The following is a 27,637-nucleotide window of genomic DNA, read 5'->3' as shown; positions in this document are numbered from 1 at the left end:
TATCTAACTAGAATTCCGTCTCTATGTATTGTTTTAATCTTGACAACAGCCCTGCAAGGTAAAGATTATGGTTTCAGTATTTTTAACGAGTACACTGCAGAGGCCCAGAGAGAGTAGGTAATGCCCCAGCCATGTAGCTGGTAAGTGGCAGAGCGAGGATGTGACCCAGGACCATGGATCTAGCTCCAGAGGATGTGCTTGTTCACACCTCCATGCTGCTTCCAAGTTAGAGGAGACTAATCCTGGGCAGATCACGACCAGGTGCTTTGCAGTCTTTGGGGTGGGGTGCTACAGAAGAAAGCAGAGGAGATGTGTTGAGCTGGGACGCACACCTAGCTCCCGGCCCCAGATGGAGCATTACGGGGTGGGCTCTCACCCATGTCACTTCTTCCAGATGGCCGACATTGTTGAGGTGTCCCGCGCATCAACGCTGGAGCTCCAGAACCAGCTGGATGAATACAAGGAGAAAAATCGCAGGGAACTTGCAGAAATGCAAAGGCAGTTGAAGGAGAAAACTCTAGAGGCAGAGAAGTCCCGTCTGACTGCCGTGAAAATGCAGGATGAGGTAATGCCTGGCCAGAGCAGTTCCCGGTTTACCCGTGTTCAGAATATCCTTCAAGACTGCTTTGAAAGTCTTCTAGGAGAGGCTTGAGGTAGATCCTTAAGACAGCGTGTGTGCTTGCTTCTCGGGATGGTTACTTTGGGGCAGATGGCATTCCAAGACACAGAGGACCCAGGGCCTCTGAGGTTACGTGGACACAGCTTTAGTTGGACCATTTTCGTGATTAATCCAAGATCTGCCTAAAAAGCTTAGCTGCCGTTGGTGGAGCACCAGTAGTGTGCCCAGCTGTGTCTAAGTGATTTATATGTATCATTGTTTTCATTTAATCTTAGAACAGGGATTATAATAACTAATTTTTCTTTTTTTTGCCATTCGTTTAAAATTATACATATAGAGACTTTCATTGCCGTGGGAGTGGTGGGTAAGAGTTTCAGAACAACAATAATGGGGACAAACAGAAATCTTCAGGAATTTATGAGTACTGAAATTATTAAAACATATTCTTGGTTTTATATTTAAGAATAATAGGGCAAAGTAACCCAAATGTTAGCTTCCTTCAGTCTGGACTTCTGAAGAACTGTGTGTAATAAAGGGAATGTTTTTGATTATTTTAATGGAAAGCTGAAGGCTCTAAAATGCAAGTACAGTGTAAGCTGATTTCTGCTCTGTCTCTTGCCAGCTGCATGACGTTGAGCAAGTTACCCCAATTTTCTGAGCATCTGTTTCTCCCTCTTTAAAAGTATACAAAATAATAATGATTTAGTCATTAAATGAGGTAACATGTGAGGCTATATGGCAGAGGGTCTATATATCCTGGACACTGATATTAGTTTTTTTTTTTTTTTTTAATTCTAAAGCTTGCTTCTTTTTTTCATAAGCAGTGCCAAGAGCACTAAGATTCCACAGGAAAACAAATTTTTCTTCAAAAAACAAACTTTTATTATCTTTGATGATCAAAGGAAGGTCGCCCATGAGTCAGCGCTGAAACTGTGTGAGAGAACAATGGATATTTATTACAGGCTTCTAGAATACTTCTGAAAGGACCCTGGTAACAGATCCCCTCTGCTTTAGGGTCTTAGGATACAGGACTCCTAGTAGGAACTGAAATTAGCCTATCGACAGCACAGTTCTCTGGCCCTGAAGAAGAATCATTTCTACAGCAATTGGGTGGGAGGATTCTGATACTTGCCAGAATGCAAACGAACACCTGGTATCCTGTTTTGATTTCAGAAAATCAGTGTCACGGTGACCCCTGTAAAGTGCTTTCCCTTGGTTTTTGTGTAATTATTACTCTGCTAGAATCTTCGGGTAGGAAGGGACCTTAGAGACCCTCTAGTTAGATAAGGAAACTGAGATCCAGAGAGATTAGTTAAGGCCAGATAGAGACCAGTGTTGTTTGTAAAAGGGCAGTAATTCCAAAAAGGATTCCTTATGATGAAAACAGAGACGGCACTTCCTAGATTTTTCTCAGCGGTCTAGCCCTGTGAGGCACTATTTCCATTTGCATGGCAGAAACAGACACCTCATCAGTCTAGAAGGAAACTGCAGTCAGACACCACCCTAAGTCAGGATGGTGAAATCATGGAGTCGTTTAAAACAAAAATGAATTAATAAGCCAAGGTCACTTGGGATCCTTGAGAAACTCAAGCTCAACTCTGTTCACCACCCTCCACCACATTTTGGTTGAGCTGAGTTAAAGCTCTCAGTAAATAAAAATGCTGCAAGGGTCCATCCACCCTAAGTGCTGTAGTACTGCCTCCTTTGCTTTGAGAGAAGTAGGCATTTTACCTATTCTGCCTTTGGCATAGAGCTAGAAAAGTTCTGATGAAGGTCATCGTTAGAGAATTAAGACTTAGAGTTCACTGTTCAGTTTATTTTCTAAATCCCACTTAGCAAAGAGCAGCTTCAACTACTTAAAGGTAGCACTAGTAGGTTCAGAAGTTATTTACTTACTCATGATTCCAGACGCTGTACTATTCTCTTGTGCATATCCTTAATGAATACTCTTGGTATGATAGAGCCCTCGATAGATGTTAGGAGGGATCTACTGGGCGTCGGAAGGTAGGAATGTGCTGGGCATTGGGGAAGGAAGGGTGAGCTGTACCATTACCTGTCAGTCTTTCTGACTCTATAACCCATGTTCTTTTGGGGGTATTATCTCATTTGAGTCTCACGACAGCTTTGTAAGGTAGGTTTTATATTTATCCCAATATTGCAAATCAGGAAACTGAAGCACAGAGAATTCTTTTAAAGACTTTTTTTTTTGGAGAGATTTTTTTTCATGCTCTGGAGTACCTCTGTATCCAAAGAATGTCTCGTCATCCTTTTTCCATGGGATGATTTTCACTTTGTGCTTTCACTCAGTCACCACCAAAACCAGACTAGGGTCTTTATCTGGAGATGTCTTCTTTAAGACTGCTGTTTTCATAGAAATTTCAGGTGTTCCTATCAGCCTCCAGGAGAGGAACACAGTTCCTAGTCTTCCCTCTGGGCTTCCTAAAGTAGCCTAACCTATTGGGTCCCCAAAAAGAGTATCTTTGAGACTTCCCCAACTTTTCCGTGAAGATCACCCCCAAAGGCTGGTACTCTTTCATGAAGTTTGCCACTTGCTATCATATACTCCCTGAAGGAAGTTAACCCTTGGTGTATTCAATTCCTATGACTGTGCTTTCACCTGCTACCCTATACCACCTCCAGGAGGGAAGGAAGTTGAGAACCAAGCAGACAGCCTCAGGCTTCACCGAATCAGTCCACAGAGATGTTTAAGGAGTACCTTCTGTGTGCTGAGTTGCCTAGTTCCCTTGGGGAGATTCCAGAGGAGTGGAAAACACAGACAACCCCTTGCGAATCAAAGCTGTCGGTTGCAGTTTCTTCAAAGCTATTAGTTCAGTGCCACCTTGTGGAGGAACAAAACACTGTAAAATTTGACAACATAACATATTCTTCTGGAGAGTAGTGGTTTTCACTTAATTTACATGTTTATATTAATAGATTTTGTGCCTGCAGGTTGCTTTGGGGTCATGATTTTAGCTTTTATCTTCCCCCAGCTTTAAACCTCTGTTGAGAGGAGCCTGATACGGGTGGGTGATAGATTACACTCTGGGAGGCTCTTACTTAGTTCAAGGGCTTTCGGGTATCTTCAGCCATGACCTACAACAATATTTGCTTGTACTACTCTGATACTTTTTTCTGTTCTATTTAACGCTGGCCAATATCTACTGAATTGAATTTATAACCCAATGGGTTGCTCTCTGTAGCTGGAAAAGCGACTTCTTTTTACAGAAGAGGAAACTGAGGCCCAGAAGAAGGTGGCGCTTGCTCACGGGCTTCTGAACCCCAGTGGAGTGTGGGGGCCGCCCAATCCTCTTCAGGGTCAGCCTGCACGTTGACGAGATCTCTGTGCTCCTGACTTGCCGGGATAAGCACCCTAGCCCCTCTTCATTCCAGACGCGTCTGTTGGAGGAAGAGTTACGGGACTACCAGAGAGCTCAGGAGGAAGCGCTCACGAAAAGGCAGCTTCTGGAGCAGACGCTTAAGGACCTGGAGTACGAGCTGGAAGCCAAGAGTCACCTCAAGGATGACCGAAGCCGACTCCTCAAGCAGTTGGAGGTTTGTGGGCGGCGCGGGTGTGGGACTCGAGGGAAGCAGACTTTCCGCTCACGCCTCAGCCTTCGGGCAGTCTTTGGCTTTTTTTCTCTTGAACAGCAAGACAGTAAAGTCATTTCTTGATTTGAGGAAGAAGCTAGTAGTTTGTAGACTCATAAGATGTCAGAGCTGGAAGGAATGATGGAAATAGACAGTGCTCAAGGCCAGGGAGAGAGAGCTGGAATTTAAAATCAGTGGAATTCCTGATTCAACTTCACAAATCAATAGAAATAACTTTTAAAACCTCCAGGGGACTTAGTAGCAGTTGATATCCAGGGAGTGATGTTTCAACCATTAAAGATTTTATTAGATGGGCCCTTTTAGAGGCTTAGAATTACCTGGTTAGGGTGTCATGCCCCCCCCCCCCCCCCCCCCCCCCCCCCCCCCCGCCGCTAGATTGCCGTGTGTTTTGCTGATGTCCTGGTTCTAATCTCATTAGGGGAGGTCATTTTAAGTCAAGCTAAGGTCAACCCAGGTAACTAGGAAGTGATTATTCTAGGACCCAAACAATCTGGTTAAACACAAGCTAAAGCCTCGTCAGGCAGTGACGTGAGAACCTTTGGCGTAATGACCCTTGGCCTGACCCCCTGAAGTCTCCTGCTGGGTTCTGTACAGTACAGATTATAGGCAAGAAGAGAGCCCTGCGAAGAGGTGCTTTTAGGCACACGTTAGGTTGCCAGATCATCTCCTTCTAGAATATTCTGACTAAAAAGAACATTTCCTTTTACTAACTCAAGGTGTAGAAGCCATGGCATAGCTAAGCTTCATTTGCCCCTGTGCAGTGTTTTGAGCTATTTCTCCATTAATTATAAAATGAACAGCTCTCAAGACCCCACCCCTGTGCGGCACACCCGAGGGTGCTTCCTCCCTAAGAGGCGGCTGGCAGGACTGTCTTGTTGGGACTCATATCTTGCTTGTTCCTTTACTAACACTTAACAGATGAATTCTCAGACTCAGGAGCTCTCTCAATAAAGGCGATTGTCTGTAAACTCAGAAACTCAGGTGACTGTCGTATGTAAATGCGGTACTTGTGGCTCTTTGGTGATTCTGAGTGACACTGGCCTGGGAGGGGTCAGGAACCACTGAACAAACAAGGAGGTTTGGTGCAGGACCCAGCTGTTCTGAGTTGGTTTTGGGGACTTTGGACTCCTGGGAGAGAGCTTTCTGGGTTCTCTGTAGATTTCGCTCACAGCAGGGAAGGCATTCACAGACATTTAGTCATTCACGAGTTCTGTTTTATTTTTGGTGCATACGGAGGCGTGTCAGCCAACTTTGACAATCGCAGAGACAATATTTATGTACAGATGCTGCAGGCTCACATAGAAACTCGTACTGCTGATTGCTTTTAGTGTGTCTGGCTCATGGCTCTGACTTAATCCAGACATATGACACGTTGGCTGGTGGCAGGAGAAACACATGTACAAACCCCACAGGCCCCCAGTTCGAGGTGGGGTGGTTTGTGTTCAGAGCCTCTTTTTTTTTTTTCCCCCTTTGGTACACAAAGCTACTTTGAAGTACTTTTCTCTTAATACTCAGTGATGTTAAATTAGGAAGGCTGAGGAAGATAGAAATTTCTCTTCTGTGAATATTCGGTTTAGCAGAATGGGCTGGCTGTCTTTATGTTACTCTGATGGGGATTTGGGAGTGCATGGCGCTACGTATATGAGGTTCCCTAGCAGAAAAAGGCAGATGCAAAAGGTTGTTCTAGACTCTGTTCCTGGGAGGGTCTTGGAAGCCCTGAGCAGGAGAGAGGAAGAACATTGTCCTGAGTTTAGAGTATTTAGAGGAGTGTGCCTTGGACGATATCTTGGTTTCCATTGTTTTTTAACAGATACCTGTTAAGCTTAGGTAGATATTTGTAAAATTACTGATTCATAAGGAAAAAAAAAAGGCTTGAAGGAAACATGCTAAAATATCCTCAGTGCTTGTTAGGGTTTGGGGTAAATATTGTTTTCTCCTTTTATGTACTTTCTAGATGCACAATTATATTTTACATTATAAAAGCAATAAAACCCAGTTTTAAAAAGATGTACTTTGCACAGTATGAGAAAAAGACACATCTTTCCTCCAAACTCTGATTCATGGTGTTCAGCTCTGATTTGCCCTTGGGGTTGTCCTTCCACAGCGCAGTCCTTGCTCCTAAAAACTTGGTCAGTGCAAGTTAAATAGGCTGTGTTTGTGACTTCTTTCTTAGGACAAGGTGTCTCAACTGGAGATGGAGCTGGAAGAAGAAAGAAACAACTCGGATTCGCTGTCTGAGAGGATCGCTCGGGGCAGGGAACAGGTACTGTTCTGTAGTTGAGTGGTGAGTGGATCACCCTGCATGAAAAAGGAAATGTGAGAGGTTAAACCTGAGGATTCAGCTGGAGGAGGGAGAGAGAGTCCCTGGCTGATGGAAAGGATGGAAGGTGGGGTCAGTCACTAAGAGGGAGGTGTAATATATAACATGGAGCATATAGAGTGGAAGTTTCCAGAGTGGTCATGTATAACAATGTATTAGTCACAATAGGCAAAGTGCTTTTAGAGCTGAGGCTCTAAGAATCATTAGTTTAACAAGCAATCATGAAATTTGGTAGCTACCACTGTATTAGTGCCATGGGAAGTAAATGATATGATGCAGTCTTCTCCGTTAAGAACTTTGCCCGCAGGGCTTCCCTGGTGGCGCAGTGGTTGAGAGTCCGCCTGCCGATGCAGGGGACACGGGTTCGTGCCCCGGTCCGGGAAGATCCCACATGCCGCGGAGCAACTGGGCCCGTGAGCCATGGCCGCTGAGCCTGCGCGTCCGGAGCCTGTGCTCCGCAACAGAAGAGGCCACAACAGTGAGAGGCCCGCGTACCGCAAAAAAAAAAAAAAAAAGAACTTTGCCAGCAAATTAGCAATACATACACCTCTGAGGCATCCACAGTACAGTAACAGTACCTTGCAAGTGAGTGCTTTTCGCAGTTTTCAAATGACAGGAGTTTCACTTATATCTGATCCTTATAGGAACACTGGGAGGCAGCCAGGGATCGTTCACTGTCCTCACATTGTACGTAATGGAACTAATTTCCCAAACCACACTTGGGATAATCCCAAGGTTCTGAGGGTTTGTTTCCATGTTTTAATTAAAAAAAAAAAGTTCAGAGTGCCTGAGTCATATCCTGGAGATGGGGTGTCACATCACTAGAAAGTGGTAGCACCATTAGCTGGTTACCATGTCCCCATTGCATGCCCAAACCATTTGACAGATAAAACTGTGGAAATATTATGGGACAAGGATTCAGAACATTCAGTGGTGGTTTTACAGAGAGTTTGTATTCACTAATCTCAGCCTTTTATTTACATGATACCTTTGGATACCTATAGAAACCTCTGATGGGATGTACCTTCAATGGCAACTTATTTTTACGCCCAGCTCCTGAAAATGGTGCCAATAAAACTGTACATTTAATAATATTGACATTTAGAAAGCTCTTCACCTTTTGATTTGCTTTGGGCACTTTCTTAATTAAACAATGCAAACAAAACCTAAGAGCCTTGGATGGTACTGAGTATAATTTAGGAAATTATCGGTGTGAAGGATTTAAAGAAAAAGTCTGAAGTACAAATTAATACAAAATTAATATGGACTCTTCCCACTTTCCTCTGCTCACCCTTCTCCTTACTCATATGTGCCACCTTTCCCACACTTTGGGATGACCAAGAACTGGAGCTTCCAGCGCTTAGGGACAGTGCCGTTCTAGGCTGGTAGCCCCTGTTCAGAGTTGAAGGTGAATCACTGGCTTCTTTTCCATCTGCCTTTGCTTCCCTATTGACAGCTTCTTTGCAAACAGGTCGGATTCTGGTGCTCCTTTGCTCCTGAGAGTGAAGGAAATTCCAAGCAGAGGCTCCATCCACCCTCCCACTGCACTTGGGTTCTGCCTACATATTTCAGTCCTGTTTACGGTGCTAGTATCATGCCTCTGGAGGGGTGGCAGCCCACCCGACCTGAGCTGCAAAAGTTTAGAGAAAGACCGTCATGGAAACCTGAAGTTCGGGTGGAGAGCCCAACCTTGACATTTGAGACCTAATAGTTCTTAGTAAAGTCTGCATTTTCTAAGTTCTCCTGCTGGTATAGAAGCTACTTTGTTAGGAATTCCTGCCGGCCTGGCTCAGGCGCCCCCTTACCACAGGGCTTTTCAGGATCTGCTAAGCGTTGGTGATGATGCGAGAAGTGGCCCTGAATTTGTTTTGCTAATGCTTCTTGCGACTTAGGCAAGGAGGAGTGGTGGGGAAGTATGTCATCCTATCAATAACCAGGCAGTTAAGACAGCCTTCCAGACCCGAAGCAAAACACAGACAAACTGAACCAGAGATGGTTGCCTCCCTTGAGTCTGCTGATGGCCCAACACTAAGGAGGCCCGTCACTTAGGTCTGTTTGCTTTGGGCCTCTTCTCTCTTCTCTCAACAGGATTTGTGGGTAATAGAACTGCTCTCTGTGATCTGCTCAAGGTTGAAAATATTTTCACTGAGCTGAGAACCTAAAGTAAGCCCGGGGAGGAAGTAGTAGAGGGGACGTACTTGTTCTCTGGAGAAGAATCCCTTGTCCAGCCTCCTGCACCGACCCCACGTAGCTCCAGGAAAGTCTCCGCCCCTCTGAGCGCAGCCTCTAAGATCTATGCAAAGGAGGCTGTTTGTCCAGGAGATTTCTGAAGTCTTTTCTGAATTCTCACACTGAAATGCTGTGAGAAGGTTTTATAAAATTAAGTGTCTGAGTCGCCCTTTAACTCTGTCATTCCCTCCCTGTGTCTGAGTTTATGTGCCTGAAAAGATGGGTTTCATAAATGTCTCTAGCCTTTTTGCTATATTTGTTCTATTTTCCTCGTCACTTTTCTTTGTTCTCACTGCACTCTCTGGGGTAGGGAGGGTAAAGCCTGGTGTCTGTTAAAAGTGGAGAAATTGAGCATCGTGTTCAAACTGAGGTAGGAATTACGAAAACAATAAAACAAAACAAACCGCTGAGATGAAGTGGGGTCTCCTGATGGAGTGCTCTCTTCTGGCATGAGGTGCCTTTGGATTTCTGAGCAAGGGTAAAGAAATGGGTTTGTCAAATATACCCGCCTTACAGGAAAGCATTTACTTCTCACTCAAAGTCAAGGTCAATTGGAGACTCGCTTCTTGCCTCTTAAAGTAAAGGTTCAAGAAAGGGCTCTGAGTGTAGACAGGTGGGCCTTGATTCTGAAGTTGTTTCAGTTCATTTAGGTTAACTTCTAGGGTTGTACCGGCTGCCTTCCTGCCCGAATCAGAGAAATGGGAAGCTTCTAAACCTAAGACCCTTTCTCCGCCCCCTCACATGCTGCCCTGTGACACCTCCTCACGGGAGATGTCTCTTAAGGAGCAGGAAATGGTGCCTGTCTGTCCTCTCCAACCTGATTTGTAGCCTCCGGTCTGGATGTGCTGCAAACTGCTCTGAAAAGGGAAGGCGTGGGGAACTTTATGTTTTGGATCTTGGTCTCTTTAAATTAAAAAGTCAAAGGTTGCAGCTCTTCTCTCTACTTAATCTCTGCATGCTCACAAGCTCCCTGTCTAAATCTTTTTTTTTTTTTTTTGCACCCTCTGAACATCTCCCATTCATTCTCCTAGTCTGAGTGACAGGGCTTAGGTGGGAAAACGGAAAAAGAGGTTTTCCGGTAATTTTAGTGAATGGCCTACACCATTTACAGAATCTTAGGTCTGGCGAGGACCTCCAGGTTCATTTCCCCAGACTTTCTGTGCAGTGGATGAGAGAGCCGAGGCCCAGAATCACCTGTGATCCAGCCAGGGTGCACGGCTGACCAAGGCAGGCACTGTGGTTGGCTTGAGGAGCAGAGGCTTCCCTAAACAATGGATAGCTATCAAGAAAAAGCAGTGGGTACTAAATGCCAAGTGAAAGAGTCAGGCAGCTAAGGAGGGAAAGACCATGATAGCGAGGGTGACAGTGGGAGTTCTTAGGGGAAGGCTGGCCCGGAGCTGGCTTTGCAGAGAGGGTAAGATTTAGACAAAGTAAGGAATGGGAAGGGAATCCTAGATATGGTGGAGGGTGTGAACAGGGATTGGGAGGTAGGGTCTATTTAGCATTTTCCGGAGCAACGAATGGACTGCTGTGCTTGGTTAGGTTTCTGGTGTCCGTGAGGGAGTAACGGGAGAGGCAGGTTGAGGGATTTTGAAAGGACTGTACCCTGAAGGCAGTGGGGAGCCTTGGAAGGTCATCGAGCAGAACAGTGAAGCGTACACAGTGTTCTCGAAGGGGATGGGAGTAAGGGCAGGAGAAAGGGGGCCTGAGTGAAGCCTCAGCTGGGCTGTTTCCAGGGACAGAGGACAGGAGAGGCGGTTGTGAGATCAAACATTCTATCCTTTTCATGTGTTCGTTTCCACTTTCTCGTGCTTAACATCTGATGCTCAGTAAATGCTGGCAACGTTCTTTGTAAGTTCCCAGCCCTTCTAAGGCCTTCCTTTTAGATACACGTTCAGGATATTCTTTTTTTTTTTTTAATTGATTTTTATTGGAGAAGAGTTGCTTTACAGTGTTGTGTTAGTTTCTGCTGTACAGCAAAGTGAACCAGCTCTATGTATACATATATCCCCTCTTTCTTGGACTTCCTTCCCATTTAGGTCACCACAGAGCCCTGAGTAGAGTTCCCTGTGCTGTACAGTAGGTTCTCATTAGTTATCTGTTTTGTACATAGTAGTGTGTATATGTCAATCCCAGTCACCCAATTCATCCCACCCCCCAGGATATTTTAAAGTTGAAGGAAATTTGAATGAAATAGTGGGTGCTATACTGGCTTTGGGTCTATTTAAATCCGGAGAAATCCTTTGTCCTCTCCTTCCTCTAAAGCCCTGTTTCCCTTTACGATATTTGCCGTCCTTCCTGAGGGTTCTCCGGGTGCTGGGCGCTGTGCCCGTGCCTTGCATGCTTCCTCTTGTTGTTTTCAGGGCTCACGAGGCTAACTGGCTCCTTAGGGTCTCGAGGCTTGTAAGAAGTGTGGAGCCAAAGCCCATCACCTCCCACCTGTTCCCATCATCCCAGCATCGGACGGTGAGGGTGGTAAAAACGCCCCAAATGTTTGGGTCTCTGTGCCCAAGTTTAAAAATAATGCCACAGTGTCTCTTAATATGAGTGAGGGTTTATTTTCACCTGATCCTCTCCTGACCCTCGTCCTGAGTCCAGGATTCAGATGGCCCAGCTTGGTGTTGCAAATGTGTCCCACAGGCCGATGTTCTAGCTCCTTGGGCACTGCTGCGTGACTGCTGGTGGCTGAGTGCCTACAGTTAACAGTAGATCTGGGCCGAGATGGAGAGGAGTTCTCTTGGCCACGGAGGCCAGGATAACCCAGCCCAGTGGAAGGACCATTTGTTCAACCCAGGCAGCCAGCAGGCAAGAGGAGAGCTGCCCTGTTGCCTTGGCAACTGCAGGGTAAATCCCAGTGGATAAAGTTGCAGGCTTCTGCAGTCATTTTCAGGAACTGCTCCCGAGTGGCTGGCTCACACCTGCTCCTCAGTCTGCACCAGGGGGATGCAACCACCAGAATACGGGCCTGGGAAATAAGGCTGCTTTGCAGTCAGCACGTGAAAGATCAGAATGGGATTTCTTTTCTTTCTTTTTGTTTTTTCTTCTTTAATTAAAATGATCCTGGTCTCAGAACTGCCTCCTAGTGTAAAGACTACTCCAAAACCCAATGTGTACAGTGGGTTAATAATAATTTTCCTTTCTTGTGACTGAGTATCACTTTTAGTACTAGCCAAGAGTGTGTGCTCACCAACCCCTTTACAGCCCAACGGTAAACACAGGTGATGGGGTTAAATATTATTATTAGCGATCATAAATATCTCTGGCTTTTCATTAACCCAGAAGGCAGCTGCTTCTAATCCCGAGAGCTGGCTCAGGTCACGGGTGCCTCTGACATAAACCCACTGGAATCTGATACTGTTATTTCCGATCAACGTGCTCAGGGTTTAGCATTCTTTCAATCCAGCTGTGATAACTGTTGCCTTCGGCTCCCCTTCTGTTTTTAATTCGACTGGAAAGTTTTTGTTTGGTCTACTTAGTATAGTTGAAGGGTAAACAGCAACGTAAAGCGCTGAGCTTACATAAAGAAATGTTTTCTCAGCCTCAGATTTACTTCCCTGGTCCAAGGGAGGAAGCTGGCTAAGCCAGAGGCCATTTCTCTCTCTCTCTCTCTTTTTTTTTTTTGTCCCCAATGTGGGCTCAGGGTGAGAAGAGTCTGATGTGGAATACTCACGAGTCACGGGGCCATTCCTGGAGATCACAGTATTGAGGAACTCGACGGAAACACGTGTGGTTTACGGTGAAACCCACCCTTGGGGTATTGTCCGTAACACCACGTGGTATTCCTTGTGTACGGCTCCGCGTGGTGTTTTTTAAAAAATTTGTTCATTTCACACTTAATTTATTTTTTAAGTTTTTATTGTATATTGGAGTAGAGTTGATTAACAGTGTTGTGTTAGTTTCAGGTGTACAGCTGGTGTATTTATTTTAGAATTCAGGGTCTGGCTCTCCTTTTTTGAAGACCTGAAGGAAGCCTATCATGTTTGCCAAAAAGACTGGAGGAAAATTGACTGTCCGGTGACAGTAACTGTTAAGTTTTATGGTCTCACATTTGTTCCTTCCTGTTCTTCACTCCGATTTATTTTACACTTGCATTTTAATAGCCATCTTTGGAGGGGATGTGGTGGGGTATAAATAATTACTGTTTTGCTTTGTTTTTCCTTTGGAGACTCGCATTTGCCTGGGGCGCTCCTGGGAGGTCTTGAACCTGCAGGGACCTCCGGGATGCTGTTTCCTGAGTGCCCCTCTGTACGGGGAGGCTCATTTCCTGGCAGGATCCACAATTTCCAGCCAGTAGCCCCGAGGGAGCAACACCTTGGCCGATGGCCGCTTCTTTAAGTTTGTCCTGAACCCCAGCCTGGGCCCAGTGCCGTGGACCCCTTGGCGATCTTTAAATCCCTCCACAGAGCTTCTCTGCCTCATGCCACTGGAGGTGCTTTTTCCTTTTAGGCTCCGAAGGCCCCCCCAGAACTCCTACTTCTCGGTTTTGCCCTTCACTGAGGGACCTGGGAGGTTGGCAGAGGAGGGAACGGCCGCCAGTCCTGAACCTCCCACCTGGGAGGTGGGGGTGGTAACGTCTGCCTTAGAGAGTCCTGGGAGAATTAACAGGCTCAGATGTGGACACTCGTAGTCACTCCGCACCTGTCGCCAGGGGCTCTTGGTTCTCTCTGTTTCCCTCCTCCTTCCTCAGGCCTGGAGCACAGCTGTGGAAGTCACTGCCTGCCTCACGCAGTTGCTGAACAGCTGCCAGAGCCCCTGGACTCTGCCCCCACGGCCTTTTATTGCCTTCTGGTGGATTTTGGCCTCACCGCCGCCCCCCCCCCCACCACCGCCACCAGCAACTAAACTTCTCTCTTTCTCTCTTCCTCTCTCTCGACAAGCCTCCAGGTCTTCCTTATCCCTTAACTTTTGGGGAAATAATCTCCCTTCCCTTCTCTTTCCCTTCCTGCTGCCTCCTGGGCCTCCGAGCTACAGGAGCCTTCCCCCACCCCGAGCTCTGGCTTACCGTCCCTCTCCTGGGCTCTCTCCCACTCCCGTGCTGCCCCCAGCGTGGGCCTGCATCCCTCCCTGAACAGTCTCCTGTCACACTCCCGTCCCACTACAGTCCATCACCTGTAACTGTTTCCTCCTCAGTGATTCTCCCCCTCGGTCTGCTAACAGCTGTGGGCATCTGTCTTGCAAACCCCTTACTTGAGCTCTCCTCAGCCCTCGGCTCAGAGCTGTCATCTGTCACGCTACGGTTCTAGAGAAGAGGGGCTTCCCTGTCTCTCCCTTCTCTGCTGAGCCTCCCAGAGCCATCTTCCTGGCCAACCTAGACGCATCTTCCTCTGTCCTCGCCCTTCTGGGCCTTTGCAGCAGGTCAGTGTCCTGCTTTTCTCCATACCTCCCCTAACGAAGTGGAGCGGGGCGGCCTTCCCAGGGCACGGTTCTCCTCATTCTTCATGCACTTCTCCTCGGTGAGCTCATTTGTCCTGTGGCTTCAGCTGGCATCACCCAGTCTCCACACCTGTATCTGCAAACTCCCCTGGACTCTAGGGGTACCTAGGGATGTTAATAGTACCCACCTCATCAGGTGGTGGTGAGGATGAAATGAGATAACGCTCTAAAAATGCTGCAGACTTACTTTTGTTAAGTGCAGTGCAGACGTTCGCTGTGGTTACAACATTATAACGGGCCCTGTGTGACTGCTCCCTGTCTGCCTCGCCACCTGAGCTCTTAACCCGTCCCCTTGCCTCCCTGCGTGTCCACCTCAGTGCTCTTGATTCTTCCAGCGCTCCCTTCCTCTTTCTTAGCTCCTGCCTTTTCTCATTAGTGGTCCCTGGCTAGGAGAGCTGCACTTCCTCTCCCGCCCCGTTCCCACCCTGCCTGACTCTGACCTCCCTCTCAGCTCTCAGATCTCAGCTCAGCGTCTCTTGCTCTGGAGAATTTCCTCGACCCTCCCAGTCTGGGCTGTGACCACTGCCGTGCACCCCGTGCCAGCATGCTGTCCTTCCCCATTGCAGTGACACTGACCACAGGGACAGGGCTTGTTCATTTGTGCCCCACGAGCCTATAATGAGGTCAGGTACTGTCAGGCTGTCCAGCCTAGGGCTGTGATAATACAGTCTGAACGAATGCATGGGCCCACCCCATCATTCCAAGACCACCCCTCCCCTGGCACTCAAACATACGTGTTCACAAACACACACTCGCTGTCACCCTGACCGAGTGGGTCTTTTCTGGGGACGCCCCTAAAGGTCTGGAGACATGGAATTGCTGCTGTAGCTGAAAGATGGAGACCGGGGCCTTAGAAGGAGGGCTGCACAGCGCCGCACGGCAGGCGGGAGGCACCGAATGTGCTTTCACTGCGTTGTAGGCCAGCTCCAAGGGCCTACAGGCCGCCTTGTTCAGCTTCCTTGTTTAGAAACGAGGAGTCCACATCCCAGAGGTGAGGCGACCAAGGTCACATGCAGGTGGTTGCAGAGCCAGGAAGAGAAGCTGGGCCATCGCTCCCTGTGTAATTGCTTCCCGTCGCGGTGAAAGTCTAGCCGTGTCCTCAGTGAGGTCCTGGCCTCTGCCCAGCGGGCGTGAACAGAACAGTTTCCCCCAAGAAGCACATCGTGGTCCCGTGGCCCAGCCGTGCTGACGACCTCTGTAGGGGTGTTGGCTGATTCACAGCCGTGCTCGGAGTGGGGCTGTGAGGCTGCATTCATTACCCGTAGACCTGGTGCTCCTAGAGCAGTTAGAGGAATTGTCCAGGGCCCTCTTTGCAGCATGTGATTCTCGAGGGCCCGGGGCCAGGCGGGGGCTTGGAGCCGAGGGAGGAGTTCTATGTGCTGTGCCTGCTGACCTGTGCACGGCTGGCATGTTTTCCCCTGCTGTGTACGAGGATGCCCTAAGGAGACCAGCTGCCTCCCGGATCTTGGTTTTTACGTGACAGCTGTATGTAGACCCTAAGTCTGTTCGAAGCCTTTTCACTGAGTTAGTCTAGAGAGCCAGAGCAGGTGAGGTAGTGGGCCATGAGTAGGCACGGCCTCTGTTCTGATCCTTCTTCTTCCCGAGATGTGGATAACTGCTCCGGACCTCAGTGTAAACTTCGGAACCTCTGTGACTTAGAAGCCTGCCAGTCAGAAATGCAAAAATGTGAATTTTTTTGGGGCCACACAGGTTCACCCTCCTCTGTGGGCAGGGTCTCGGCTTCCTCCTGTGGTACCGAGCTCTCCACGTCCCAGCCCTGCCCATCGCCAGCCTCGTTCCTTACCACTCCCTGTCACCCACTCTGGGCCAGCCGCACCACTCTGCTTGTCATTCCGTGCATACGCTGTGGTCGGGACAGTGGGAGACGCAAGCCTAGCCTGTCGTGGTGGTGGCGTCTCCTCTCATCATTCCTCAGGTCTTGCACTCCAGGTGGATGGCAGGGAAGGCGGGGTGAGCTTGTTTTACTCACGAGGGTGCTTGTACAGGACTTGGATTTGTGAAAATCAAAATCAAGGCTGGTCAGGGTGAGACTGTTACACGTGCTCCCCAGGCATCCAGGGACTCCAGTGTGCACACCTCTTACCTCTGTAAGATCAGCTGGGGTCTTACCTTGGGATCTTGGCGAGGTAAGATCTCCAAGGGGGTCTTACCTCTGTCGGCCTTAAGCAGGAACAGGCAGTTTTATTTTCCTGGCTCACCTTCTTAGTTCTCTGGGCTTCTTCAGGTTGCCCTCTGCTGGACGGTCCTGGGAACAGGGTCTGGGGCCTCTGCCTCTGAAGCGCATTTCACTGTTGCTACGGCCCACTGGGGATGGGGAATGGAGACACCGATAGGCAGACGACAGGGTTTCTTTCCAGATGCCGCTCAGCTAGGCTCATTTCCTATTAATATAGAAGAAATCCTCGGTGAGGCTTAGCCTTTGGCAGGACACCTGGAGTGTTCTTGCTGACTTCTGTTTTTGGCATAAGAAGGGAGAAATCTAGCAGCATCTGAGATATGCTGACTGCAGAAGGCTTTGCTGAAGTTCGAACTTGTAATGCAGCAGCCAGCAGCTCCGGGGAATACTAGCTTCCCCTGTTACTTCTTGTGTAGATCCCTGGCAAGCTGGGTGACTGACTCATCCCAGTTTGCCTGGGACTCCCTCAGTTTTAGCGTTCAGAGTCCCATGGCCTGAGCACATCCTCAGTCCCGGGCAGGCTGGGATGGTTGGTCATGATCCAAGTTGATTAACTTCTCCAAGCCCTGATGTCCTCAGCAGAGAGGATATTACCTGTGTCATAGGCTTGTTGTGGGGATGTCGTAGGATAGCACAGGCGGAGTGCTGAGCAGGTGTAGCGGTTCCCCAGGGCTGCTGTAACAAAGTATCAGTTCCAGAAACTAGGTGGCCGAGAACAACAAAAATGTGTTGTCTCAAGCTCTGGAGGCCAAAAGCCTGAAGGCAAAGTGTCGGCAGGGTCGTGCTCCCTCCAGACCTGTAGGAGGATCCTTCCTCGCTTCTTCCTAGCTTCTGGTAGTTTGCCGGCAACCCTTGGTGCTCCTTCACTTGTAGATGCCTCACTCCAGTCCTCCGTCTTCACGTGGCATTCTCCCTGTGTCTCTGTCTTGCCTCTGTGCATGTCTGTCTCTGCATTCAAACTTCCCCTTTTTATAAGGACACCCGTCATACTGGATTCGAGCCCTCCCTAATGACCTCAGTTTAACTTGATTACCTCTGTGAAGATCCTTTCTCCAGATAAGGTCACATCTGAGGTTCTAGGGGTTAGGACTTCAATATATCTTTTTGGAGGGGTCAGGATTCAACCCATAACGGCAGGGTTAACTTTGACTATCATTGGTATTTGTATCATTATTGTTGCAATCATTGAGAACTCAAGAATATCTAAGGGACAGCTCCAGGATTCAAGAGGAGAAGGCAGGAGGCCCCCGTCATAAAGAGGAGCTGACTTGGTTGTTGGAATTCATAGCTGCGAACCATTTCAGCACAAAGGCTATAGGAGCACCCCCTCTAACCTCTGGGCTTTTGCACTGTGTGGTGTAGATGGAGCAGATGCGGAACGAGCTACTTCAGGAGCGAGCCGTGAAGCAAGACTTGGAGTGTGACAAGATTTCCCTGGAGAGACAGGTGAGGGCAGCTGGCCCCATGAACCGCCCCCGCCCTGCCGTGGCTTTGGACTAGAGCCCCTTCGTTGAGCCTTCTTTGCACAGCACCCCCAAGAACTCTGCAGAGTAACTCACCTGAGGGGTACAGGTGTTTCTAAGGCCTTTTCCAGAGAGGTTATTCCCACAATATTAAGTGTGCTTGTGAGTTTAGCAGCTGGGGAGAGGTAGAATTGCAAGTGTTGTTTCTAGATCCTAAAGAGGGCTAAATTCGAATGAAAGGAGAATAATAAAGAACCAGTGTCCTCAGATGCAGGAGTTGCTAACAAACCTTACTTGAATCGCTATTTCTTTTACGTGCCATTCATGTTAGTTCTTCACTGAAAATGATGTATGATATTGCTGAAGGAGCCTATTTCTCCTGTCCCGCCCCAGTAGGTTTATTTATTTATTTATTTTGGCCGTGCCGCACAGCACGTGGGATCTTAGTTCCCCGACCAGGGCTCAAACCCACACCCCCTGCAATGGAAGCATAGAGTCTTAACCACTGGGCCTCCAGGGAAGTCCCCCGCCCCAATAGGTTTATAAAAGGCCAAGGTCAACCTCATTTGTCTGACATCCAGTAGTCTTAGGACACGCAAAGATTTCACTTAGGCTTATAAGCAATGTGATAGAATCTCTTCTTTTGGCTTGCCAGGACATGAGTGCAAAGCTTTTCCCTGGATACATCCCCAGGTCTCCTGGGGCCACACATGCTAAGGTGGAAAGCAGGCTTACCCCAGTCACCGACCAAACACTGCCCTGCCCTGTGTTCTGCTCTGCTCTGCACAGAGGGTGCGGCAGACACAGCCCCTCACGGCCTCCCTGTCTGATTCCAGAACAAGGACTTAAAGAGCCGGATTATCCACCTGGAAGGTTCCTACAGGTCCAGCAAAGAGGGGCTGGTGGTGCAGCTGGAGGCCAGGATCGCAGAGCTGGAGGACCGTCTGGAGAGCGAGGAGAGGTGAGCTGGGCCCAGCCGTGGTGCAGAGGCCCTGGTGGGCAGTGGGCATCACATTACAAAGTGCTTTCACACTTGTATCTCTTCCTATCCTCGAAAGCCTGTGAGGAAGGCAGAGCAATTACAGCCTTGCTGGAAAATTGTTCCCATTGTATAGATGAGAAAACTGAGACCCACCAAAGTAAATGACTTGAGGAAGGTAGCCTGGCAGAATATTGATGTAGCAGGACTAAAACTTGGGACTCCCCACTGCTCAGTTCTTAGCTGCTCCTTTCCCCATGCCTTAAATAGGACAGGCTGCCTTGTAAGCTACTGAGTTTGAGCTGGAATAGAGGTAAGGTGGCTGTCTCTGCTCTGGGGGGCCAGGTATATTCAAGCAGAGACTGAGTGGCCATCTGTCAGAGATGGGCATGTGGGTGGAAGGGACACAGGATCAGATGACTACATGTGATTCTCTACAGCTTGTTCTCAGACCACAGCCTGAGGGCCAGTACCGGGTTAAGCTTGACCAGCCTCAGTTCTTTTCTTTTCTTTTCTTTTTTTTAATTTTTGGCTGCATTGGGTCTCTGCTGCTGCGTGCGGGCTTTCTCTAATTGCGGCGAGCGGGGGCCACTTGTCGCGGTGGCCTCTCTTGTTGCGGTGGCCTCTCTTATTGTGGAGCAGGGGCTCTAGGCACACGGGCTTCAGCAGTTGTGGCACGCAGGTTCAGTAGTCGTGGCTTGCGGGCTCTAGAGTGAGGGCTCAGTAGTTGTGGCTCATGGGCTCTAGAGCATGGGCTCAGTAGTTGTGGCTCACGGCTCCAGAGCACGGGCTCAGTAGTTGTGGCTCGTGGGCTCAGTAGTTGTGGCGCACGGGCTTAGCTGCTCCGTGGCATGTGGGATCCTCCCGGACCAGGGCTCGAACCCGCGTCGCCTGCCTTGGCAGGCGGATTCTTAACCACTGTGCCACCAGGGAGGTCCCCAGCTTCAGTTCTTACTCATGGTCCCTCACCTTCCTGGAAGCAGTGTGGGTGTGTGTGCATAGAGCACTTTACGTTATCCATTTTCAGTAAGACTTTTGGGACTGGGCCTTTTTGCTCCAGGACAGCCTGGAGTAAACTCCAAATATTCACAGCCTGGCAGTCTGTGACCCACTGCCTTACCAAGTAAAGCCCAGGACTGGGAGTACTCAGGGCAGGTCTGGCTCCTGCTCAGCCTCTCGCTGGCTCCACAGCCTTGGGCAAAGTCCCTCACCCTCTCAGAGCCCCTGTTTCCTCATCTGTCCAACGAGCAGCGCTGTCCTGCTGTACACTTGTGAGTCTCTCTGACCCTGCGTCCACCAGACAGCCCTGGGCTGGCCTCCCGGGCGGCTGGGATGAGACGGTCCTCTGTTCTGCTTCCCCCACTCTTCCAGGGACCGGGCCAGCCTCCAGGTCAGCAACCGCCGGCTGGAGCGGAAGGTGAAAGAGCTTGTGATGCAGGTAGACGATGAGCACCTGTCGCTGACTGATCAGAAGGACCAGGTGCGGGACGCTCCGCGAGCACTTTTGAGATTTAATGTCTCGGTCTGGGGAAGCGAGAGGGAGGGGAGGCCTCGGCGGGCAGGCAAGGGGTGAAGTTGAGTGGACTGAGTCCGCCCTTTCCACTCCACCCCTTACGTCATGGAAGGGGGCCTTTAGAGCCCACTTTAGTAGGGGATTTCAGCAAACTTCAGACCCTGAACTTGGCTTTTAAAAAGTAGAATTTTCGGTCTTAGAGCCTCATCTCCACTTTCCCGTGAGGCTGGTTGCCCCCTTTGCCGTACCTTGGTTGCTGGGAGAGAAGGGGGCCGGACCACTGGCCTCTCTGTGCTGGGCTGGGCGACCCGCCGGCTCACGGCCTGCCTTCCCCCTGCAGCTGAGCTTGCGCTTGAAAGCAATGAAGCGACAGGTGGAGGAGGCTGAGGAGGAAATAGACAGACTGGAAAGTTCTAAGAAGAAGCTGCAGAGGGAGCTGGAGGAACAGATGGACGTGAATGAGCATCTGCAGGGGCAGCTAAATTCCATGAAGAAGGACTTAAGGTGGGCAAGTGCAGCGACCCCCCCGGGGCCGTGATGGCCCTGACGTTGGAGGGGAGCCTGATGCTTTCAGAGCGCTCCCACTCCTTTGTCTCAAGCTGATCCCTTGTTGTCACCTTTGGGGTCATCCCACCCTAGGGGTGAGAGTGGCTGTATCCACTCCGGTCGCCCCACGTGATCAGTAGGGTGTCACATGTGTCATCCTCATACCATTGCCCTGGTGTCGGCCGGGCAGGTATCGTCCCTGTCGTCCTGAGGCTCAGAGCAGGTCAGACTAGCTCACACCACCGTGTAGGGAGCAGCTCCTGGACCAGCCCTTAGGGACTCCTGGGTTAGGGAGAAATGAGGTAAAGTTGTGGCTTGTGTTCTCAGGAGGACGAGGATGTCCCAAACCAGGTCTCCGGAGAGAGCTGCTGTCTCGAGCTCCCCTGCCACGGCCCCAAGGATGGGAGATTAGGTGCAGGGTTGCTTTCCCTGCCTCAGGGTCACTCCCTGGGGTATTGGAGTGAGGGGGTGAGTTTAAGTTCACACCCATTCGTGGAGCTGGGCCTTTCTTGGAGGCCGACTGCGACCTGGGGCTTTTTGCTGGCTGCCCAGGTGGTTCTCTTATAAATGCCCAGAAGACTGGAGCCTGTTGAGAATCCTGTAAACAGGGCATGTCTATCGAGAACCCGGCCCCAGGCTGGCATTAGGGGGCACCAGAAATCTCAAGAATCAAGATGCAGTATTAAAATAAAAATTAATGCAAACAGCCCATGGGGAACAAGATGATAAAATTTTAAGTTAAGATGGGATTTATGCCAGCACCCTGCTGAGCCACGTTGGAGCTTGAGGCAGAAGGAAAGATCAGTGCTGTTGGCCTTGCCCCAGCCCTGCCCAGCCCACCCTGTCAGCAGCAGCCTCCCGTGCTCTCAGGTGGGCAGTTTGCTCCCTGTTGCTGTAGGAACTGGCAGGTGCAGACGAGTTAAGTTCCTGTGCTTATATACCACTTGCTGGGGTGCAGAGACAGGCGTCTAGAGCCCCTTGGCCTCCAGATCGGAGGTGAGCCCCGGTCCAGGGCCAGGAAACACGCCACCTGTTGTTCTGCAGACTTAAGAAGCTGCCAAGCAAAGTGCTGGATGACGTGGACGGCGATGATGATGATGACGACCTCAGCACAGATGGGGGGAGCCTCTATGAGGCGCCGCTGAGCTACACCTTCGCCAAGGACGGCACCGCCGCCAGCCAGATCTGAGCCCACTTCCAGGGGCCTGCAGCCGCCCGCGGCGGGAGGAGAGGAAGGGAGCGCCATCACCTCCTCTTCGCGGACCAGATAATTCTTCCCTGTGACGTCATGTCCTCCTAGGATCTCTGTGGCAGCACAGCTCTGGTAGCTTAGACAGCAGCTACTGCAGGGTATGCGTTGAGACGCCTGCAGCCGCTTGGCAGGATGGAGCCCCCGTTCTGCACAGCTGTCTGCAGCACCATCTGCATGGCTGCCCTCCACCCCCCCCCATCAAGAAAAAGGGTCCAAATGCTAGTTCCTAGTTAGTAGCCATTGTGAAGGGGAGGGGAGGATGTGGAGGCTGTACATATTTTAAATCAGACCTTCTCACAGACTGCTGCTGTCCCATTTTGGAATGTTGCAGAGGCTTCGTGGGGTGGCTTGTTTTGTAAAGTTCACACATCTCTATTGAGTATTATTTTTAAAAATACAAAGCGACTAGATTTTTAAGTATAACTGAGCCAGAGGCAAGAGGGAGAAAGTAAAGACCACTCTGGGCATCAGAGTTGGAAAAAGGAATTGTGGTGAGAAGGGAGAGTTAAGCCTAAGAAGAGAAGTGCAGGTGGTCTTGGTAAAGAACTTGTTGACGGAGGGAGGGAAGGTCAGAGGTCACTTGTATCCGTGGTCCTTGGTTGCTTATTTTATCTAGAATTTTGTTAAAATTTTTGAACCATGCTGAGACCAATACCAGTCACCAGCTGCCGTTTCTTTTGCACAGGTGGAGTGGGCAGACATGTACGTATGGTTTTTGACAAATGATGTTGGTTTCGGGGGCCGGGGGTGGAGCCCTCCTGTCGTGTCTTTTTGGTCCTTTCCTCCCGCCTCCAAACTACACTCTCTCCGTCCCTGGACGGGGTGGTTGCCAGGTGGGGACCGCGAGGGTTTGGGAGCAAGGTTCGTGGACTTAGGCTTGAGGAAGAGGCAGGTGATGTGTGCAGTAAGGTCACGGGGACGGGAAGAAGGGAGAGGAGATTAGCAGGCGTGTGTGAGCGTGGGTAGGAAGGAGGAGGTGGAAGAGGAAGAAGTTCTTGAAAGCTGGGGGGATGTGTAGGCAAGAGGCAGATTGAACAGGATCTCAGGTTTATGTCAGGAAAGGGAGGAAGGAAGCAGCAGTCAGACAGAGGCATTTCTGTGCAAACTGGAAGAATCCTGACTTCTGGGACAGAGGGACAGCGGCCGGCACCAGGCAGGAGGTAACTGGGGCTGGGTGAGGTCTGGGCAAGGCCACGTTGCTGGGATGGAATTTCAGGGAGGCACTGGGAGGATGCTGGGTATCCCGGCACTTCCTCTTGGCCTTCCTGGTGTCCCCTCCACTGTGCTGGTCCCTAGGCACGCACAGAGGCCAGGTCCAATCGCAGCTGGTCAGGGCCGTGGCCAGGGAGGGAACCCTTCGAGTTGTGTGCATGTGAGTGAGTGTTCAGCTGCCTCGCAGTGTCCCCACACATCCTGGTAGATAAGAGGCCTGTGAGCCCAGCGCTCCATGACAGTTGCCGCAGGGAGCAGGGAATCTCGGTGCCCTACCTACCCCAGGTCACAGAGCGCACCCAGCAGGATTCAGAGCGATCAGCCCCATCTACGGGTAGGTGTCGTCACCCCCCGCCACCGTGGCTGAAGCCCCCAGAGCAGAAGAGCCAACCCCTCTTCTGCCTCTGCTGGGTGGAGTGCTTCTTGCCTCTGCTTACCTGTTTGGAGTATGGAGAGATTCCTCCCTTTAGCCGTTCATTCATTTAGCATATATTTATTGGACATCCATGATATCCCAGTCTTTGGCACTGGGGACACAGCAGTAAATAAAGTAGATCAAAATCCCTCCCTTCCTGGAGCACTGTCGGGGGAGAGGGGGTGATAGACAACAGTCACACCAATGAACACGGAGGCTGAGCCCCTTCAGACCCAGCCCCGGAGCCCCTCTGTCCTCTTGGGGAGGCAGCAAGCCTGTGATTGGTTGGCTGGCTCATTGGAACCCACAGGGGTTCTTCGACTCTCATATGCTGTTGAGTTCCCCACTGCTTCCACCGCCATTAGGTATTTGCCAAGAAGCCTGCCCAGCAACGCTTCCGCCCGCTCATCGCTACAGATTAGAGATGGGAAAAGTTGGGGGCCCAAGAACTTTGGGAGCAAGCCAGCATCTGTCTTGGTTTGTGAGAAAGTTTCTGCCTCTCCTTCTGACCAGTTCCTTCTGGTAGCCATGAGGCAGGCTGCAAGAAACAAACTGCCTGTGAAAAGAGAACAGAGCTCACCATTCAGAAGATCTGCATCTTTACCCTAAAATTGGGACGTTAAAAATGTCAACAAATGCACCCTCCTGCGCCGTAATGGGGCTGGCAGTGAACTGGATGCATGCGGTGCACCAGGATGGGAGGAACACGAGCCTGGGAGCTGAGAGGAGAGATGTTTTCAAGTCCCAGCTCATCTTACCGTGGTGACCTTGACAGGGGTGACCTTGAGAGGCCTGCATTCAGAGCGGCAGATGACGCGGAATGATTGAGGACCAGGGCTCAAGGTCCTTGCCAGCTCTGACACGCTGTCATTCTTTGATTTTATTATGTACACATAATATATTTTTTTCTGTTTGTCGCTTTAAGAACTAACCCTACTCGAGAGTATTTTCTTTAGCTAGTTTAAAAAGAAAAAAAGTATTTAATAAACAAGTATGTGGCCAAATGCAGTGCTGAAGAGACAATCATCATATAGCTTTATCATTTTTTTTCCTGCCTCTGAGTGTCATCCGACAATGCCGATTAGTCTTATTTTGTTGGGTTTCTGCTTTCGGGTATGGTTTGATTGCCTAGGTTTGTCACCGGGAAGAGACATTCTTAGGCAGCTACCTCCATGTAAGTGAACTCCTGGAGAAAGCAAGTTTGCCTTTCAATAAACGGTATCACCCAGCAGGAATCTTGACTCCCGTTATTTCGACTCCCTTGTTTTCTCCAGAGCTTGGCTCCGTGTCTGCCAAGAAACAGCCCAGGTGAATGGCTGGAAGCTACCCAAGGTAGGGGAACTTGGGGCGTTCCAGGCTGGGATCCGTGTCTGAAATAGAAGGGTGGGGAGCGGGTGAGTGGGGCGCACTGAGAGGATTAATGCCCCTGCATGGTTGTGATGTTCTGAGAAATCCAGACTGCCCATTTCCAGAAAATGGCCAAAGGGAAGTGTGTTGATAACTGAGAATAAACAGGCACCCCCTGTTTTCTCCTTGTTCCAAAACTAAAATCGGTTCTCCGGCAATCACAGTTAGCACATAATCTCACTTGATCTGCAGCAGGCTGACAGCAGGTACCCTGGTCCCTTTTATGTGAAACAGGAGTCACTTCCGTGTGGAAGGGGCCTACACTGTTCAGGGTCTTCAGTGCCATTCTCTGCCCTGTCCTCTGGAGGCCGATCCCCAAAGGCCCTGGGTTCCCCCCATGACGACTCTGGTCGGGGTCAGCTTGTGGGAGCAGGTGGAGGTCAGCATTTTTCTGTTGTCACCTCTCTTTTGTGCAGCGTTTCCAGCGGTGATGCAGCCGGACAGGACTGCACAGGATGCACAGGACTTGGGCGACCATACCTCCTCCTTGTGTCTCTGGTTCTAAAGGTGATCAGGGCGGCCTGCTGCTGTTCCTCTGCGCCCCTCGGCAACCCTGGTGGGTTCCCCCGACACTGCCGCCCTCCAGGGCATTTATTTCTTCATTAAACCCTTTTGGCTGCCGCAGGTGGCTGCTGCTTCCTGCCCGTAGCTCTGACCACTGCCCCCTCAACGCCCCCAGTGATGTAAACATCTGGCCCGTCCAGCTATCCTGCAGCCCTTGACTCCCTTTATTCTGACTAAACAGAGCATCTCAAATGTAGATGAGATTTTCTAATTTTAATAAGTCCTCAAAGTCTTTGCATAAATTGTTTGCTTTTTTTTTTTAAAAGAAAGGTCCGGATTTTTGGGGTGTAATTTTATCATTTGTAAGTAAAAGACACCCTTTTGGTCCTAGTTGCTTTTGAAACTGTATTTAAGCCTCTTTGGCCCCTGGGCCAGGGTCTTTGTGGTGAGCATAAGAGATCCTGAGAGGTTACCTGTCCCCTGCACCTGTGGGAGGGAAAGTGACTCAGGAGCTCAGAGCCAAAGGGAAAAAGTCCTTCCAGGCCCGCAGCTAGCTCCTTCCCCCACATTCTCGACACTCTTCCTTCTTTGAACTTGTGGATGGTTTCAGCGATCCTGTCTTTGTAGGAAGATAGTCATCAGTCAGAAAGTTTTCTGTTCTAAACTTTCAAATGACAGGAGAAAATGACTCGAGAGCAAGTTCCTATCGGCAGCTGAACAGCCTCAAATCCAGCAATTCCAGGCTTTGTGGAGGGATCAGCAGGACTTGGTCCTGCTCTCAGACCTGCACTGAAAGTCATCGTGGATGTTCACGTGTATGACCTGAGACCCAGCCTGTCTCCATCTGCAGAGCAAGATATGAGTGTGTGCCCCGTGCCGGGTTTGGTGAAGCTGGAAAGGGTGCGGTGCCCTTCCAAGAGACATTCAACAGTGACACCTATTCTGTGGCGGGAGCTCTGCAAGTTTCCTACCGTGAGGAATCTCACTTGGTCTCACAACAGTTGTCAACAACGCCCCGGGGATGGGGCACGTGATTCCAGAGATCTTCTGGGTAAACAAAATTAAACAGTTTTACAAGAAAGGCAGAAATGTTGGCAGGTAAGGAATCTGAGGCTTGGGGAGGCTGGGCATTTTCCCGTAGGTCACATGTGGAGTAAGTAGCCAGCCCAAGAGCCTAACCTGCCAGCACGGGCCAGGTGCTGTTGCAGATACAAGGTTTAAGGCCCTGTCTAGGACCTTTGTAAGCTTACAGTGTGATTACAAAAGTGATTATCAAGCTAAATTAGATACACATATTAAGTCCTTCGTATATTTGTGGCACACCAAATTTCTCTGCCCTTGGGCTTTGCTAACCCTCTGTCTATAGCCAGTGCCACAGGTTTCCCCTGGTTTTCCATGTACAATTCTATAGCTAAGTGTGTTGAGCACTTACTGCTGTATATTGGGCATTGTTGTAAACCCTCACTTGTATCTACTCACTTGATTCCTCTGACCACCCCCTGAGCAGGTGCTCGTGACAGAGGCAGAGGGAGTTACTAACCTTCCCCAGGGCACATGGCAGCCCATGGAAGAGCCAGGACTGGAGTCTGGGTCTGCGTCTGGAGTTCACACTCGGAGCTGAGGAGCTCTGCTGCCTCCCGCCACACGCACTGCCCCGGAGGACGACGGTCTTCCATTCGATCCTGTGTCAGGGCCTCCCAAGTCCTCCTGGTTCTTCGTCCTTCAGCTCTCCCCTTCGTTTGTGAGTGTCTGTGCAACCCAACAGCCTGCTGCTTGCCTCCACTCTGAGTGCTTTAATCAAAGGCACAGAGAAATCAAAGTTAACTTCTGAAGCCACAGACTTGAACTGCAAGGAGGTGCTGAGAGTTGCCAAGGTTTAGAAGGTATTGGGCATGGTCATACTGTGCTAGCTGAGACTATGAGGGAATGGAAGCTGAAT

The 27,637-nt window shown here is 49.8% G+C and overlaps 1 protein-coding gene across 2 annotated transcripts in view; it reads left to right on the top strand.

Moving 5' to 3' along the window:
- The window catches only part of CGNL1 (cingulin like 1), a 158,180-nt gene extending 133,158 nt beyond the window's left edge, over positions 1 to 25,022 (top strand). Inside the window, exons 12-19 of one of the 2 annotated variants that reach the window (XM_004274664.3) lie at positions 395 to 565; positions 4,010 to 4,171; positions 6,402 to 6,491; positions 17,770 to 17,853; positions 18,707 to 18,831; positions 20,221 to 20,329; positions 20,703 to 20,866; positions 21,953 to 25,022. In XM_004274664.3, coding sequence (XP_004274712.1) covers positions 395 to 565; positions 4,010 to 4,171; positions 6,402 to 6,491; positions 17,770 to 17,853; positions 18,707 to 18,831; positions 20,221 to 20,329; positions 20,703 to 20,866; positions 21,953 to 22,097 — 1,050 coding nt within the window. In that variant the 3' untranslated portion in view covers positions 22,098 to 25,022. The remainder of the gene's footprint in view (positions 1 to 394; positions 566 to 4,009; positions 4,172 to 6,401; positions 6,492 to 17,769; positions 17,854 to 18,706; positions 18,832 to 20,220; positions 20,330 to 20,702; positions 20,867 to 21,952) is intronic. The other variant, XM_033437006.2, reaches the window with a different exon arrangement.
- The last annotated feature ends 2,615 nt before the right edge of the window (positions 25,023 to 27,637 follow it).

Source organism: Orcinus orca, chromosome 2, assembly GCF_937001465.1.
Source record: "Orcinus orca chromosome 2, mOrcOrc1.1, whole genome shotgun sequence".
In the NCBI taxonomy this organism is placed as follows: Eukaryota; Metazoa; Chordata; class Mammalia; order Artiodactyla; family Delphinidae; genus Orcinus; species Orcinus orca.
This window is presented reverse-complemented; position numbering and strand designations above follow the sequence as displayed.